An 18,330-nucleotide genomic window follows, 5' to 3' on the forward strand; every position below is an offset into this window, starting at 1 on the left:
GCCTACTGGCTCCTTTTTAATGGGAGTTAAGTAGTTAAATAAAAGAACATTCCAACAATTCCCATGAAAGGAAGATACTGATGGGAAACATCTGGAAAACATTTCAAACTTGTCAAGCATTATTTCAAAACTAAAACAATAAGGAAATTATATCTTCTATACATCAGTCTCAAAATGAAAAAATTAAAAGGCTAAAAATTACTGGCACAGCTTCTAGGCAACAGATCTGTTTACCTGACTCAGGAAACTCAGGTCACAAAGGTCAGGTACTGGTCATACTGCCCACAGCCTAAGTCCTTAAGGCTGATGGGAGACTTGAGGCAAGTTGTTTGACCTCTCCAGGCCTCACATCCCTCATCTGGAAAATGGAGACATCAGTAGCTATTTCATAGGGCTGTTGGGGCCTGGTGCACATTCAGGTGTGTAATTTGTATCACCTGGGAGCACAAGTGACACAATTGTCATAAATTGCAGCTAAATTAGAGAGGGATTTGGCAGTGGCCTAGCAAACGCTATTTAAAAGGCTATAAAATTTCCCTCCTGGAAGTTAAGGAACTATGTCAACAGGAGCCCATGTTAATTTTCATCTGTCTATGGCATCATTTCTTACATTAGGAAGAAAGAGGAAATGGGAAGAAATTGGAAATGAAGTTACATGGAAAGAGCAGAAACAACTGTGGAGAATATTTAACCATACAGTCCTAACGCTGATTCTGCATTGGTTGGCTGTGGCCTGGACGTTACCATTATCCTGTGTTGAACAGTTACTTAGTTTCAGATTCTACACTGACCAGATTACTTATATTGTCAGCCGTAGCCTTCCCAACAGTCCTATGAAGTACACAGTATTACAACTTGTGATACTGTGGCTTATATGAAGAAATAGGTATTTGGTCTTCATCCCCATTTCTTGTGAATTTCCTCAGCGAGGAGAGCAGGGCCAAGGTGTCTTTGTTATGTTAATGAGGTAACCTTTGTGCTGCACCTGAGGATGGGGCTGGTTGCCAGGAGAACCAACCCTGTGATGAGAGGGCTGGAGCTCAGTCCCCGCAGCCAGCTTCCGGGGAGGAGAGGAGGGGCTGGAGGTTGAATCAGTCACTAATGACCAATGATTTAATCAATTGCCTGTGTAATGAAGCCTCCATAAAAATTCAGAGACTGGGGTTCAGAGAACAACTGGGTTGGAGAACAATTGGAGATTTGGGGAGAGTGGTGGCCTAGGAGAGTACATGGCAGCTCTGTGCTCTTTCCCCTCATCTTGCCTTATGTATCTCTACCATCTGACTGTTCCTGAGTTATGTAGTTTTATAATATACCAATAGTGTCCTAGTAAAATGTTTCCCTGAGTTCTGTGAGCCACTCTAGCAAATTAATCAAAACTGAGGAGGGGGCTGTGGGAACCTCCAGTCTCTCACTGGATGGTCAGAGGCATGGGTGGTAACCTGCACCACCCACGTCTGAAGGTGGTGGCGGTCTTGTGGGACTGAGCCCCTGTCTATGGGACCTGACACTGTCTCCAGGTAAAGAGTGTCAAAATTGAGTTGAATTGTAGGACGCCCAGTTGGTGTCTGAGAATTGCTTGTGGTGTGGGAAGCTTTGCCCCACAATAGAAATTGAGTGCAGAACCTCTAGACTCTTAATTTATTGGTGAGGAAGCTGAGACAGGGTGGGATTCAAATTCATGTTGGTGTAACTTGGGGTCCAGACGCTTAACCCACCATGTTTTATCCCTGGTCGTAACCACTGCTCCTACTAGAAGAAGCTCTTCAGAAGGTTAACAAAGAAAAGAAAAAGTGATGGGTATAACTTTATTTAGTCTAGAGAGGGAAAAAATTTTCAATAGATTATTAAGAGTTATATATTGTTGGGGTGCCTGGGTGGTAAAGTGGTTAAGTGTCCGGCTCTTGGTTTTGGCTCAGGTCATGATTGCAGAGTCCTGGGTTTGAGTCCCATGTCTGGCTCCCTGTGCTTAGTGTGGGGTCTGCTTGAGATTCTCTTTCCCTCTGCCCCTTCAGCTCGTGCTCTCTTTCTCTCTCTCAGATAAATTAAAAAAAAAAAAGAAAGAAAATGATATATTGTGGGTTTTGTATTTACGGAGAGCTAAATAAGGGTAAACACAGGTAAATTTTAAAATGAGTGATTTAGAAAAATTTCCTGAATTAACCAATTAACTGTTCACATGAGTTTCCGGGGAGCCCAGAAGGAAGATTCCATATTGCAAAATAAAAGAGGCTAGATTAGGGGCACCTCGGTGGCTCAGTCAGTTAAGCATCTATCTTCAGCTCAGGTCATGATCCCAGGGTTCTGGAATCGAGCCCTGCATCAGGTTCTCTGTTCAGTGGAAATCTGCTTCTCCCTCTTAGAAAAAAAGAGTCTAGGGGCACCTGGGTGGCTCAGTAGGTTGAATGTCTGTCTTTGGCTCAGGTCATGATCCCAGGGTCCTGGGATCGAGCCCCACATTGGACTCCTTGTCCTGCTTGTTCCTCTCCCTACCCCACCTGTGCTCTCTTTCACAAGTAAATAAAGAAAATCTTAAAAAAAAAAAAAAAAAGAGGCTAGATTATTACCTTTCTCATTGTGTTATTAAATAGTTTTTTGGCCTACAAGCTAGAGGGCAAATTAATTTCTCTTTTCATATAATAGTATAAATGGGTAGGTGGGTCTAAATGAAACATTTTGCTTTCACTTTAGCCAATAGTAGTTTTCTTTGTTTGCCTACCAAGTTGGCAGGTGAAATTTAGACTGTTCATGATGGTGGTCTTTAGGTCATCCTATGAGCATCTAGTAGATTGCTGAGCTCTAAGCATAGGGAATACAGAGCAGTGGGTCTTTCTTCCTTCAGACTGAGGCTCATCCTCTGTTCTTACTTCAAATCTGCCGTGGAAACCAGAAGGAGATTCAGAAGTCAAACCCAAGTGATATAAGGCAGAGCTTCGCAACTTTAAAGTTTATGCACATCCCTGTAGAGCCCTGCTGACCAGGCATCCTGACTTCTGAGTTGCATTCAGAGTGGAGTAACAAGGTCCAGGAAAGTCTGGGCTCTGGAACTACACAGACTGGGTTCACACAGTGATTTTGCAGAACTCTGGCCATGCGCAGTGATCAAATCCTTGCAAGCCTTAATTTCTTCATCGGCAAAATGGAGAAAATACCAGCTCATGAGATTGGCATATTGTCAGATAGAAGATCTGTGAAACTAGTAAATTCAGTACCCCTCACACTTTAGCAGTCGATGAACTTGGTCCCACATGGTCCGTTTACACACAGGATGTGAATGGTGTTAACCGAATCCTCATCTATAGTGGTGGCATGTGTGCAAAAGTGTACCTGTGTGTGTGTGCACATGCCCATGTGTGCAGAATCATTCAGTTGTGTGTCCACAAAGTAAGGGACGAGAGACCCCAGAGCCCCTGAGCGCAAGCCTTCCAGAAGCATGCCTGTGAAGCCACACTGTTCACACAGGTGCACTCTGTCTCTAATGTGTCTTTCAGATGCTTTTTCTTTTTTTTTTTCTAAACTTTCTTTTCCTAATTCTTACCAGACTTAGATAAAAAAAAGCATGTAGAGCTGAAGATGGATCAGGCTTTGCTGCTCATCCACAATGAACTGCGTGGAACAAACCTGACTGTGTTCTGGAATTCCGAACGCTGTTACCACGTAGGTATTATGTTCATGCTCACAGTGTTGTTTGCTTTGGGGCTGTTTGAAGTGATCCCCAGTGCTCTCCTGCCTGAAGCCCTTCACGTGTTCACTTCAGTTTTATAGGTAAGGACACAAATAGAAAGAATCAGGAGACAGATCATCAGGGGGAATGCCAGCAGTGAACAACGTCAGTCTCTTACCTTTCCCCCTCCCCATCTTTTAAAAACTCAGTTCTTGGTGATGAGTGAAAGTGATAGACAGACCATGTTTTATTTTACTCCTCTGCCTGATGCATAACTCCTTGGCTAAACCAGAGAAGGAAGAAATGAGAACCTTGGTATTCTCCAAGGGCAGAGGTAGTGATGACAACTGGGAGGCGTAGGTTGAAGTATGACACTTATTCCAGGGATCTGCCCTCCTGATGATAAAGGCTTTATTTGTTTTTATTAAGTTTTTAATTTTAATTCCAGTACAATTAACCTGCAGTGTTACTATTGGTTTCAGGTTTACAATGTGGTGGTTCAGCAGTTCTGTACATTACTCAGTGCCCTGTCCCCCCACTCATCTGCCCTCTGGTAACCATCGGTTTGTTCTCTATAGTTAAAGAGTCTGTTTCCTGGTTTTTGCTTCTCTCTCCTTTTTTGCTTTTTCCCTCCTTTGCTTGGTTGTTGATAAAGGATATATGGAAGGACACTTATGAGCCTGTAAAGGTTGAACAACCAGAAAATGCTATCGAGACATAACCTTTTAAAAATTATGAACATTAATGATAATTTACAAATCTTTAACCAAATATAGAGACAGACGTTCAAAGGAATGCAAATTATAATAATTTGTATTTTGTAAACCAAATAATAAATATCTGGGAACTATGGACTAACAGGTGAAGGAAATCAGCTATCTGGTTAAATTGAGAATTTTCTTTCCTCTTTATCTCTCTTAAAGTAGAAACACTTAAGATACAAACACGTTGAAAAACACATAAACATATTGAAAAAATGTGTAGATTTCATAGCTTCAAGAAGCTAAAGGTACCTGAATGTGTCAGCAAGTGCTTTTCAAAAGAGAACCAAAATTGGAGGAAGGTTTGTATTGTAATGTTAACTATGAGTAATCACTACAACTGACTAAATAAATCTAAGATGTAAATGAGAAAAAAAGAAAAGAAAAAGAAAATTGCTTTTTAGCATCCTAAACAGTATTCCTTGGGAGATCTGGAGGTGGCATAAAGAAGGGAGAAGCAGTGAGTGGGAGACAGAAATCTGGGCTTTCATTGCAGTGAAGGTGATCTGTTAATTTTGACTGTTAATTATTTTCAGATATAAATTAGAATAAACAAGGCCATTTCATTTTTTAAAGTAGACATGTATGTATGTAATATAAGTAGACATGTAAGTATGATAATATAATAGTTAATGTATCTTTAAAATATTATCAGAAAAGAATATGCAATATGGGAAATATATAAATGACAAAAGAAGACAATAAAAGTAGAGGAAGGAATTCAGGGTGAGCAAGTCTAGGCTAATTGCAACAAATACAATTGGATTAACTTGCATAAAAATAAGATTCATTTGTATTAAAATATTGGGAGTAATTTCAAATTCCTTTTGGAAAAAGGAAAATTATACATAAATACATTGACTAATAACATATTAAAGACATATTGTACTTAAAATATAACATATTGTACATAACATATTATGCTTAAAAAGAATACATTAAGAACAAAAGACATATGCATTGTTACTTTCATGAGGTAGATGTGGGAATAAAGGGGGCCGGTCAGTCTTTAGTATTTGCATACTTGATAAATGAAATGTTAATATTAAAATAGAAGCACACCAAATGAAAAGGCTTGGAATTGAGATGGGCCTCTGCAAAACATGGAAAGTCATGGTAGGGGGCACCTGGGTGGCTCAGTCGGTTAAGCATCCGACTCTTCAGGTCGGGATCTCAGGGTGGTGAGATCAAGCCCTACATTGTGCTTTGCACTCAGTGTGAAGTCTGCTTGAGATTCTCTCTGTCTCTTCCTCTGTCCCTCCTGCTCATGCTCTTTGTCTCTCTCTAAAATAAGTAGAGTGTCTGGGTGCTCATTTGGTTAAGTGGCTGACTCTTGATTTTGGCTCAGATCATGATCTCAGGATCCTGGGATTGAGCCCCATATCAGGCTCCCTGCTCAGCTGGGGAGTTTGCTTGTGGATTCTCTCACTCCTCTCCCTCTGTCTCTCCCTGTGCTCGTTCTGTCTCAAAAATAAATAAATCAATCTTTAAAATCAATAAATCTTTTAAAAAAAAAAGTGATGTTAGAAACTACAGAGCAAAACTGTGGTGAGAAATAAGCATTCACTATTATCAGACTCAGTGGGGTTTAGGGATTAAACTGGTGAATGGAACCAGACCAGAAAGTGGTAGAATGGAGTGGTTTAGAGCATGGATTCTGCCAGCCAGAGCACCTGGTTTGAATCCTGCCTCTGGCACTTCCTGCTTGTGAAAATGAGAGAAAAATTAACATGAGTCGAGAGATGATTTTATTTTGTTTTAAGTAGGCTCCATGGCCAGTGTGGAGCCCAGTGTGGGGCTTGAACTCACAACCCTGAGCTCAAGACCTGAGCTGAGATTAAGAGTCAGATATGTAAATAACTGAGCCACCCAGGGGCCCCAAGAGATTTTTTTTTAAGATTGTATGTATTTATTTATTTATTTATTTATTTATTTATTTATTTATCAGAAAGAGAGGGAGAGATCACAAGCAGGGGGAGCCGGGGGCAGAGGAAGAGGGAGAAGCAGGCTCCCAGGGAGCCTGATGCAGGACTCAATCCCAGGACCCTTGGGGTTAAGCAGATGCCTAACTAAAATAAGCAACTCTGGTACCTCCCCCCCCTTTTTTTGAGAGAGGGAGAGAGAGTGAGTGGAGTAGGGGGTAGAGGGACAGAGGAAGAGGGAGAATCTTTAGCAGGCTCCACGCCAACACAGAGCCCAGTGTGGGAGCTCAGTCTCACAACCCTGAGATCATGACCTGAACCAAATCAAAAGTCTGATGCTTGGGCGCCTGGGTGGCTCAGTGGGTTAAGCTGCTGCCTTCGGCTCGGGTCACGATCTCGGAGTTCTGGGATCGAGCCCCGCATCGGGCTCTCTGCTCAGCGGGGAGCCTGCTTCCTCCTCTCTCTCTGCCTGCCTCTCTGCCTGCTTGTGATCTCTCTGTCAAATAAATAAATAAAATCTTTAAAAAAAAAAAAAAAAAGTCTGATGCTTAACTGACTGAGCCACTCAGGCACCCCAAGAGATGATTTTTTAAAAATAAAAGTTGTATAATTGACAAATTATTGATAAATAGAAATGAATAAAATTAGAAATTAGGATATGGATAACCGCTATAATTAAAATAATTATGGTCAAATGAATAGTTTATAAGCTGATATATTCAAAATTCAAGAATTGATTTCCTTCAAAAAATATGATATGAAGATTGATTCAAGAAATTGAGAACCTAAGTAGATGAGTCACTGATTAAGAAATCTGGAAAGTTGGGGCACCTGGGTGGCTCAGTGGGTTAAGCCTCTGCCTTCGGCTCAGGTCATGATCTCAGGGTCCTGGGATCGAGCCCCGCATCGGGTTCTCTGCTCGGCAGTGAGCCTGCTTCCCCCTCTCTCTGCCTGCCTCTCTGTCTACTTGTGCTCTCTCTCTCTCTCTCTGTCAAATAAATAAATAAATAAAATCTTAAAAAAAAAGAAAAAGAAATCTGGAAAGTTATAATGAATTTCTCCACCTAGAAATACAGTATTTTTTCTACATTTTCAAATAATAAAGAATTATCAGTTTATATAAACTAACCTAAATATAAGCTCTCTCCCCCCTGTAATGATAGCTCAATATCTGATTTATTCTGCGGTATAGATAGGATGTTAAAGTCTGGCAAAGACAGGAAAAGAAATGCAGGTCAGACTTTTTAATCAGTGTGGGTACAACAGTCTTAAATAAAATTCTGTCAAGTAGAATAAGTTAGCATTTTGAAAGATTTATTTATGATGACTTATATTTTTATCCCTGAGGATAAAGTTCATGAACAGAGTTCATACATAAAGACCATAAGGAAATTTTAGGACAAAAATACAGGTTAAATGGAGAGATAGCCAATATGATATGAAGACTAAACATAGAAAAAATGGTGGTAATTCATACTTTTAACACAGTTGCCGTTAACATAGCAATGGCTACTTTATAGAGTCTATATAAGTCATTCCCACATTGATAGGAAAAAGTAAATGAGCAAGAGGATCAAAAGATGGCCCAAAAGAACAGGCAGTGTGGAAACTTGCTATACCAGATAAGATAGATTACCAAGTCACAACCACTTGTGTAGCCAAAAAAGAGAAAGGAAAACCAGTGGACCAACGTAAATATAAGAAGTGAAATCTAATTTACTCTGAGAATTTAACATAACATGTTAAAACTGAAACCATGAGGAAGGTATCTAGAATTATTATATACCATCTGTCAAATACTCCAAGTGGATTCAAGTTAAAATAATCTCCATAAATGTAAAAAATAATTAAGAGACAAAATACGTTTTTAAACTAATGAAAGAAGAAACAGCAAGCCAGATTAGTATGACTGTATAAAATATTAAAAACTTATATTTAAAAATAAGAGGATATAACAAGATGAAAAGGAAAGCAGTAGAGTGGGGAAATGTTTGAGACAGTTAAAAGTTTAATGTTGCAGTATGAGGACATATTTCTAAGATTATGTTCAAGGGGATTTGTGTCTAAGAATGGTTCATACCATAAGAAATATAAAATAACAAAAGAATATTGAATTACTTAATTTACTGATAATTTAAAATGTAATCTTAAATGCTGTGATATCATAAGTATTTAGTACATGAACAAAAAAGATGATCTTTAAATCCTCTTAAAGCTAATGAGAAACAAATATACTGTAATTTTTCTTATTTGAGTACTGTTTGGCCACATAAAACAAGAACCATTAAAATGATTTTTTTTAAAGATTTTATTTATTTATTTGAGAGAGAGAGAGCGTGAGAAGGGTGAAGGTCAGAGAGAGAGGCAGACTCCCCATGGTGCTGGGAGCCTGATGTGGGACTTGATCCCAGGACTCTGGGATCATGACCTGAGCTGAAGGCAGCTACTCAACCAACTGAGCCACACAGGTACCCTAAAATGATTTTTTTTTTAAAGATATATTTATTTATTTGGAGGGGAGAGGCTGAGGGAGAGGGAGAGAGAAACCCAATGGGCTAATCCCACTATCCTGAGATCATGACCTGAACTGAAAACAAGAGGCCCTTACCTGACCACATTACCCAGGTGTCCCAAAACAATTATTTTTTATTCAGTAACCTCATTGTTGGAAATTTATTTCAGGGCAAGAATTTAAAAGAATAAGAACATCATTGGGGTGCCTGGGTGGCTCAGTCATTAAGTGTCTGCCTTTGACTCAGGTCATGATCCCAGGGTTGTGGGATCGAGCCTTGCATCCGGCTCCCTGCTTGGTGGGAAACCTGCTTCTTCCTCTCCCACTCCCCCTACTTGTATTCCTGCTCTTGCTGTCTGTCTCTCTGTCAAATAAATGAAACCTTCAAACAAACAAACAAACAAAAAACGTGTAGATCTTTGAAAACAAGCTAATTTATATAAATTATATTTAATATAAATTATAATTATGTATGGTATATCTTTAAAAAACACAATTTATATAAATGTTACACAAAAAGATAAAACAAAAGCTTTGAAAGCAGCCTAAACACTCAAAATTCTAGCATTTAAAGGATTATAATGCAACCATTAAAAGTTTGAATATGCAAATTAGGCAGAATCATGGAAATTTACATGTATGTAATATGTAAAACAGTGGAATGCAAGACAGTATATGATGTATTTGTTAATTAGGTGAAGAATTTACACATAGTGATACAGGCTAATTTTATCTAAGTTAATGGAATTTATAAGGACTTCAGGTGGATACTCATCTGTGCCAACAACCGGTGGCCTTTCAGACACCTCTAACAGGTTGTGTTTCTGTTGCACAGTGCTTATTTCAGGTTCTGGTCAATGTTTCCTGGAGTGGGAAACCCGGGAAGCCTAGCATTGCCGTGGTGGCGGTGAGCACCCAGCATGGATCTCTCCTGCAGCTTAATGACACCTTGGAAGAGAAAGAAGTTTGTAGGTTTGTACCTGCTTTGATTTGACCCTACTGGCATGACGCCTGCAGTTTCTGTCTAGTTTTTGTCCCGTATTTGGTTTTTAGCTTTTACTTCCATCAAAATATTTTTTTATATCTTTCCCGGTCTGCACTCAGGAATGCCTGTCACTCTGCCTTGATGACATTACCATAATCCAACTCCTTATGTTCTGCTCTAACCATTTTTCTTAATTTTACCACATCTTCGTAGGCTGGAATATAAATTTGGAGAATTTGGAAATTACTCACTCGTGGTAAAGCACTCCCATAATGGAGTCGGTGAAAATGCTTGTGACATAGTTGTCAACAAGAAGCCAGTCGACAGTAACCTTCGTACGTATAGGCTCTTCGTTGATTTTTTTTTAAAATTTGTGTTTTACAGGTTTTAGTTTTTGAATAATTTTTGCAACACTCTGTGTACTCTAAAACTTGGATTAAAGGTTATCTATCTTATTTAGTTGTGGTATATTTATAATGTATTGATTGTGTCATGGGTGTATACCAAAAAATTATGTGATACATAAGAAAATTATATAATCAACATCTTCTCATAGATGTTCTCTAGTGTAATGATGAAGCATAAATAAGCCAAAAAAAGTTAGTGCAATAGAAAGAAACTAGAAGGGACGCCTGGGTGGCTCAGTTGGTTAAGCAGCTGCCTTCGGCTCAGGTCATGATCCCAGTGTCCTGGGATCGAGTCCCACATCGGGCTCCTTGCTCGTCAGGGAGCCTGCTTCTCCCTCTGCCTGCCATTCTGTCTGCCTGTGCTCGCTCTCTCTCCCTCTCTCTCTCTGACAAATAAATAAATAAAGTCTTTAAAAAAAAAAAAAAGAGGGGCGCCTGGGTGGCTCAGTGGGTTAAAGCCTCTGCCTTCGGCTCAGGTCATGATCCCAGGGTCCTGGGATCGAGCCCCGCATCGGGCTCTCTGCTCAGCAGGGAGCCTGCTTCCTCCTCTCTCTCTCTCTGCCTCTCTGCCTGCTTGTGATCTCTCTCTGTCAAAGAAATAAATACAATCTTTAAAAAAAAAAAAAGAAAGAAAGAAAGAAAGAAAGAAACTAGAAATAGGGCAAATGACTGTCAAGTATCTTTCGTCGTTTTAGGATAGAGGGCACAGTATTCCCTGTGTGGGTCTTATAGGGACAGTTCAGAAGTCCCTGAGATTAAGGAGGGACTGTTTATTCTCTAATAACTCCACTGAAGAAAATCTGTCAGTCCTTCAGCTCAGGTCACGATCCTGGTGTCCTGGAATTGAGCCCCGCATCAGGCTCCCTGGTCAGTGGGGCGTCTGCTTCTCCTCCCTCTACCTGTCCCTCGCTGCTCGTGCTTTCTCTTGCTTTCAAATAGATAAATAAAATCTTGAAAAAGAAAAAGAAAATCTGTTGGTCTGAGCCCCCCCCATTAGATAATCCCTGTGGCATTAATAAGTACTGTGTACAGCGAAGCTTTTGAAGACCATAGGGTCATGTCAAAAGAATGGAAGAACCAACATGAAAGGGCCAACATGAGCCAGTTCAAGCATTTGAAAGAATAATGAATGTAATGGATGGAAACACATTGAATCTACAAAAACCAGTGAGTCCCTTCTGAAACTTAAAAGAACAGAGCCACTTGCCTAAACAAAGGCAATATTTCAGTTGCCTTTGGAGGTAACAAGGACACCTGATAACCGGAGTGACTTAAAATCATTAATTGAAAGGGAGGATCTAAGCATTTATCCTGCATTTCCTATTTTAATTGTATTTTAGGATAACTAAGTAGGCTGAGATGTTGAGGGTAAATTCTTCAAGGAGTAATCCAGCTATTACATGTGGCAGAATGGCACACTGTTTTGTAACCCTTAATGAAGGAATTGATGTAGATGAAAATCGTGAGTGGATGAAACCATCGTATGAAAGAGGAACTGGGACAGGAGGGCCAGGCTTTCCCCATCTGACACGGGCATTGAGCATATGGTCAACCACCCCAGGTGCGCCTGATGTGGGGAGTGGGAAGGACACAGCACCATCTGTGAAGTATTCTTCCCCCCAAAAGTTGAACTTTGTTAGTCAAGCCTCTACAGCTAATTGCCCATATGCAGAACATTGGATGAATAGAACGAGTTCAGTGACACCATGAGGAAGCAGACCGACAGATCTAGAACATGAGACATCCTCATAGATAACTTGTTTCGAACAAGTCAATGTCTGCTTTTGTCTAAACACAACTAAAGAGACATAAAGAGCAAATAGAAAATGTGAACCTTGTTTGTATCCTGACCTGAACACACTAACTACAAATAGCATTTTTGAAATAATTAGAAAAATTGAAATATGGACTCTGTTAGAGAGGAGTTGTTAATGATATGGTAGATGTAAATATGTATATAACAAAAGGTCCATTTTTAAGAATATTTTAATTTTTTTTTTAAGATTTCATTTATTTATTTGACAGAGAGAGACACAGTGAGAGAGGGAACACAAACAGGGGGAGTGGGAGAGGGAGAAGCAGACTCTCCTGTTGAGCAGGGAGCCTGATGCGGGGCTCGATCCTAGGACCCTGGGACCATGACTTGAGCCGAAGGCAGATGCTTAACGACAGCCACCCAGATGCCATAAGAATCTTTTAATTTTGAAATTATTTTAGACTTAAAAGAAACATGGGAAAAAAGCGTTCCCATAAACCCTTTTCCCAGCCCTAACCCTAACCCTAACTCTAACCCTAAAGCCCTAAACTATATAATCATAGTATAGTACATAGTATAGTTACCCATATATAATGCTTGAAACCAGGACGCTAACATTAATATAGCGCTGTTAACTGATGAAGGCTTTTCAGATTTCTCCCATTGTTCCTTCAAGGCCCATTCTTTGGTCCAGGATGCAGTCCAGGATCCCACAGTCCTTTTAGTTGTTAGGTTTCTGCAGCCTTTCTTTGTCTTTTTTGACCTTGACACTTTGGAAGAGGACTGGCCAGTTATTTTGTTATTTGCACTTGCATGCTGTTTTCTCTCAGCTAGGTAGAAGGCATGCATTTTCCATAGATGTCTCCAGAAGCCGCCTCAGTGGGCCACGTCAGGGGTTGCACGATGCCAACACGTCTTTTGTGAGGCCTGTGCTTTAGAGCTACGTACTGAAGGTGGACGGAGAAAATGACGTCATGTCTGGGATTTGCTTAAAAATACTTCCAGCAAAAAACCAGAGGCAGAGTAGCAACAGATGAAGCAAGAGTGACAGTATCTTGATAATTCTAGAATCTGGATAATGGGTATTTGGGGGTTTATTATGCAAGTCTCTGTTCTTTTGTCTATATTTGATATTTTTCATAATGAAAATGAGTGCTCCTCTAATGATGAATGTTCTCAAGTGTTTTTAGGAAAGTTAGCAGAAGAATATAGGCTTTTCCCTTGTTTTGTGTGCATTTTTTAATTTATAGATTAAACTTAATGACCTGACAGCTTCCATGCTTAGGATGACACTTTGGTGATATGGTGTTTTCTTTGATTTTTTTTATAGCTGTGTGTATCGCGTTCCTTATTGGTGTGGCACTCATCATTGCAGTATCCTTTCTGAGGTTTTTGTTGAGGTAAGCAAATGTTAGGGGAGGGCACAGTTGGGGAAGGTAGAATATAGAAAAAAATAAATTCAGGAAGGCTAGTTTGGCCCCTTCAGTGACCATTATCCTTTGATTAAATGAATACTTAACTGGGTCTACCATGCCCAGTCCAGCCTGGGGTATGAGGGATCAATGTAGAATAAGAGGTGGTCCCTGACTTCAGGGTCATGATAACCTAGTTCGAATGGATCTTTGCCTTCCGTCCTCCCAGATGGCTGAAAAGAGAGAAGAAAATGCTTGAGTCATTATTCCCCAAAGCATCTCACAGCCTGCTTTGGTAGTGAGTAGGAGTTGGCCTGGGCTGATCTCAGGAGGCAGATGCTGCCTTACACTTCTCCTGTCCTACCCTGAGCCACGAGGCCACCCCTCTGGTCCAGCTTCCCAGCTCCTGCCCTCTGGGCATCAGGCAGCAGAGATGGAGACTGGGGCGCTGGATCTCCGGACCTTGGTGTGGACTCGCTTTTCCCTGCTTGAGACTGGCAGCTTGGCGAGGGGTTCCTTCTCTGTCTGCCTGGTTAACAGCGAGTCCACACGAGATGAGAGAGTGAAAGTGAGTGAATGGACTGGGAAAGAAAAAGTCACATAAATATAGGCCAGCAGGTCACCTTTTAAAGGAAAGTTCTTTCATATTTTTAAAGATGTAAGATTGATGGAATTTTCCTATGCTCAGCCTGTTAGGGTCAGGAAGGATCGCAAGATTTTATTTATGGGTGAGCCGAATTCAGACTGGAAGGGAGAAAACCTAGTATTTCAAATCTGCTGCCTTGAGGAAACCTAGCAGCTTGGGGTAGTTCAGACACCCTTGACTTTCTTCCTTTGTGCATCCTAGAAATACAAGGGTCTGTAAGGGTAAAAGGACTACTTCTTGCTCAGAAGCAGATTTTTAACCTGACTGCGTTTTAGGGGCAGAGTTGTTTATTTGAATTAAGATATTATCTAGTCAATCTTTTGGTAAGATGCAGATACTACTCCAGTTCATTAATGTTTTCATTTGGTCCCTTTAATATGAATGGATCTTTGACATCACTTTTTAAAGTAATTGGTAGCTGATCTTGAGCTCTTGGAAAGGGAACAAACCCCACCTCATTCCACTGTGGAATTGAAACTCCTCGTAGCTTGTGGTTCACCTCTTCAGCCTTGCGGGCAGAAGGCTCTGATGGCAAAGCGGGAGTCCCTTGTCCCTTGCCCCAGCACTTTGCAACGGGCCCCTGGAAGTCCAGGGATGTTCAGGTGTGTCGCAGGAACCAGAACAAAATCTGAGTTGGTAGTAAGAATACAGGTTCTCTCTCCTTTCACTGGGAGGACAAGCATGGAAAAGGAAGTCAAGCGTGTTTCTAAAATTTTAATTTTTAAATACCTTACCTTCTCCTTTCCCCCTTCTTAGATGTCTTGATTTTAATAGTTTTCATGTGATGGTGATGTTACCAGTGCTGAATAAAGTAGAAATAGGAGTGAGTTGTGGGGAATAAAGAGAAAAAATAAGAATATATGTCTTAGATATGTGGGTCATGTTTAGAGGCTGATTTGAGTAATTAAGAAAAACTTACGAGACAGAAATTGAACTGGATCTTTTATGATAATAATTACTGATAATAAAATTATTGATAATAAAACCAAGGAATTATTGATAATATTTTAAAACTGAATAATGGAACTGCAGTTCTGTTAAAAAAAAGAGGGGTCGTTTATTTTTTAGATCTACAAACTGCAGTATTTATGGATTAAATGACACCATGTTTGGGATTCTTTAATAGTCAATCCTAAGGCAAGGGGGTAAGAGGTGGGAGTGTGGATGAAGTAAGACCCACCACACTTAAAGACACTTTAAAATGTTTAATTCTTTGACTTGTATAGAGTATGAATTTAGTGAATTTTTTTCAGTACAGTACACAATCATTTTGAAAATTCTGCCAAAGAAAATAAATTAACTGAGCTTTTTATTTATTTATAGTTTAGACGACTTTCATAATTGGATTTCTAAAGCAATAAATTCCCGGGAAACTGATCGCCTCATCAATTCTGTGAGTTATTAGAATGCAATACGTGTGGTGGTTTTCTCTATTTGGAATTTATAATTCCCTATTTAATAATCTTTATTATCTGGCTTAATTAATCTTATTTATATTGTGGAAGGCCAGGTCAGTCGTGTGTTCTGTAGCCTTCATAAAGAGAGGCAGCCTTATCTGCAGCTCTGGTGAAGGGCACCATCCCCTTCTCTTTCCTGGTGAAGCTGGAACTTTGGGTTGCATTATATGCATGGTGTGGAGACATTTTTCTCTCTGCAGGCTGCACTGTTGAATCGATCCAGTTAAATAGAGAATATCAAGATGAAAACAATAGAGCTATCAATATGAAATCTAAAAATCGATGGCTTCCTGTGGTAATTAAATATATTATTTATTTTAATAAATTCATTATGGACATAGATATGTCCATAAATGGGCATATTTGCTTGTCCTCTTGTACCAGATGTGCTTAGGGACCAGGTCTTTGTGGTGGTTCATCAGCATGGCTTGGCAGACAGCACAGAAATCAACTGTGAAAAACTAAACCTCTGGGTGGGACCTTTACAAAAGCAAATTAAAGGATTATTTGGACAATGGTTTTTAGCTCTCCCATCTGTTAATCTCTTCCCTAAAAAACCAGAAAACTGAAATTAACTCACTATATTATCAACTGGCATGTTTCTCTCCCCGTTTTTCTGAAGGAGCTGGGGTCTCCAAGCAGGGCAGCCTCCATCGGTGGCGATGCTCAACCGGAAGCATGGCGTCCGCCCGCTGCAACGCCACGCCTCCGCTGTATAGACACATTCAGGGGGTATGTGGGGCTTCCATGGGGCATGGTGGGCACAGGCAGTCTAGAATTACATGTTTACACATAAACACGCTTTTAACTATTTTACATAACTTTTACTTCGTAGGATAGGCAGGACTTCTTGGTGTGAGAATAAAATCAGTGGCCTCTCTTTACTCAAAAACTGTCATGATAGCAAGTATAAAGTTGCTGGAGAAGAATCAAGGGATGAGGCCAGAGCCAGTTTGCGCTAGTACGGAGATTCTGCTGAGTTAAGGTCATGTGGGCAGGCAGTGGCACGTCCATCTGCACCCCCCTGTCCCATCAGACAAATGAAACACCAGCGTGCGCCAGCCCCAGCCCTTCCCCACTGCTAGCAAAACAGCTTGAATATCAAGCCCTCTGGGAGACAAATCCAGCGTCCTGCAGCAACTTGTTATTTTAGAGTTTGGGTAGAAGTGTGAGGGCCAGGACCCAACTCTGGAAATAAAGTTTAGAACCATATAGCTGAAAATAAACATGTAGGTGTTAGGCCTTCCATTTCTACCCATGGAGGGCTTTCATTTTTTATTTTTTTTTATTAAGATTATTTATTTATTTGATAGAGAGAGTAGGAGATAGAGGAGAAAGAGTAGGAGAAGCAGACTCCTCACTCAGTGAGGAGACAGACCCTGTGGAGCTTGATTCCAGGACCCTGGGATCATGACTTGAGCCAAAAGCAGACACTTACCTGACTGAGCCACCATGTGCCCCTTATGGAGGGCTTTGAAACTCTGGTGATAATTACAGTTCTGTCCCAGCCTCCTCAGACACTGAGTGCTCTGGGGTGCATGTTGGAAGCCAGGCAGTAATAAGAATTAAAACCATTGCAAAGGATTCTTGAATTCTCACCCTGTGCCAGGTACTGTTCTTACTTGTCATAGTTTATTCAATCTCTTAACAATCCCATGAGGCATGTCCTTTTAAGATGTCTGTTGTACAGGTGAAGAGACTGGGCCACAGAGTTAAGTAACATGTCTGAGGTCACTTGGGGATGATGTGGGATGGCTGGGATCTGACTCCAGGAGTTTGGCTCCAGAGTCCCCACAGATAACTGCAGTGACACACTCAAGTCTTCATTCTTCAGTATCTTACAGAATCAGCATTAAACAGTAGCATATTTAGAGTCTGTTTTATCATATTCCTCTTTCTTTTTTTTTTTTTTTTTTTAGGAGAGGGACAGGGAGAGGGGCAGAGGGAGAGAGAGAATCTTTTTTTTTTTTTTTAAGATTTTATTTATTTATTTGACAGAGATCACAAGTAGGCAGAGAGGCAGGCAGAGAGAGAGAGAGAGAGAGAGAGAGGAGGAAGCAGGCTCCCTGCTGAGCAGAGAGCCCTACGTGAGGCTCGAACCCAAGACCCTGGAATCATGACCTGAGCTGAAGGCAGAGGCTTTAACCCACTGAGCCACCCAGGCGCCCCGAGAGAGAGAATCTTAAACAGACTCCACACCCTTCATGGAGCCCAACGTGGGGCTCGATCTCACAACCTGAGATCATGACCTGAGCTGCAAGAGTCAGAAGCTTAAAACAGCCACCCAGGAGCCCCTATTCCTCTTTTTTTCTGATTCTCATTGCCACTTTTAGAGATGAGATGTTAGCTGGTAGATAGGAACTAACATTTGTTAAGTGCCTAAAATGTGCCAAGCGCTGGTTAGGTGCCATGATATACATCATTTTCCTCAGTGGTTCCAGGGGTCCCTGTGGGTATGTTCCCTGTCTTACAGAGGAGCACACTGAGGTAACTGATGAGAGTTTTGCCCTAATAAGAGTTGAGGGCCCATGATTCGAGCCTTCAGCTCTAATGACTATATGCCTTCTACTACAGTTCTTTAAACCTGCAACATCTAAGTAATTAGCACAGAGTGGAGTGATGGGAAATGTTCTGCTTTGTTTTCAAGTTATACAGTTCAGTGTCAGTGTAATTTTCTCTTAAGAAATCATGTTGGTGGGGCGCCTGGGTGGCTCAGTGGGTTAAGCCGCTGCCTTCAGCTCAGGTCATGATCTCAGGGTCCTGGGATCGAGTCCCGCATCAGGCTCTCTGCTCAGTAGGGAGCCTGCT

The 18,330-nt window shown here is 40.8% G+C and overlaps 1 protein-coding gene across 2 annotated transcripts in view; it reads left to right on the forward strand.

Annotated features, from left to right (window-relative positions):
• Nucleotides 1-18,330, forward strand: part of HGSNAT (heparan-alpha-glucosaminide N-acetyltransferase) — a 46,737-nt gene that overhangs the window by 14,258 nt on the left and 14,149 nt on the right. For both annotated transcript variants that reach the window (XM_032837940.1, XM_032837941.1), the window contains exons 2-7: nucleotides 3,542-3,657; nucleotides 9,695-9,831; nucleotides 10,058-10,179; nucleotides 13,338-13,407; nucleotides 15,389-15,458; nucleotides 16,145-16,254. In XM_032837940.1, coding sequence (XP_032693831.1) covers nucleotides 3,542-3,657; nucleotides 9,695-9,831; nucleotides 10,058-10,179; nucleotides 13,338-13,407; nucleotides 15,389-15,458; nucleotides 16,145-16,254 — 625 coding nt within the window. The remainder of the gene's footprint in view (nucleotides 1-3,541; nucleotides 3,658-9,694; nucleotides 9,832-10,057; nucleotides 10,180-13,337; nucleotides 13,408-15,388; nucleotides 15,459-16,144; nucleotides 16,255-18,330) is intronic.

This window comes from Lontra canadensis, unplaced genomic scaffold, assembly GCF_010015895.1.
Source record: "Lontra canadensis isolate GAN:19392208 unplaced genomic scaffold, GSC_riverotter_1.0 scaffold101, whole genome shotgun sequence".
Classification (NCBI taxonomy): domain Eukaryota; kingdom Metazoa; phylum Chordata; class Mammalia; order Carnivora; family Mustelidae; genus Lontra; species Lontra canadensis.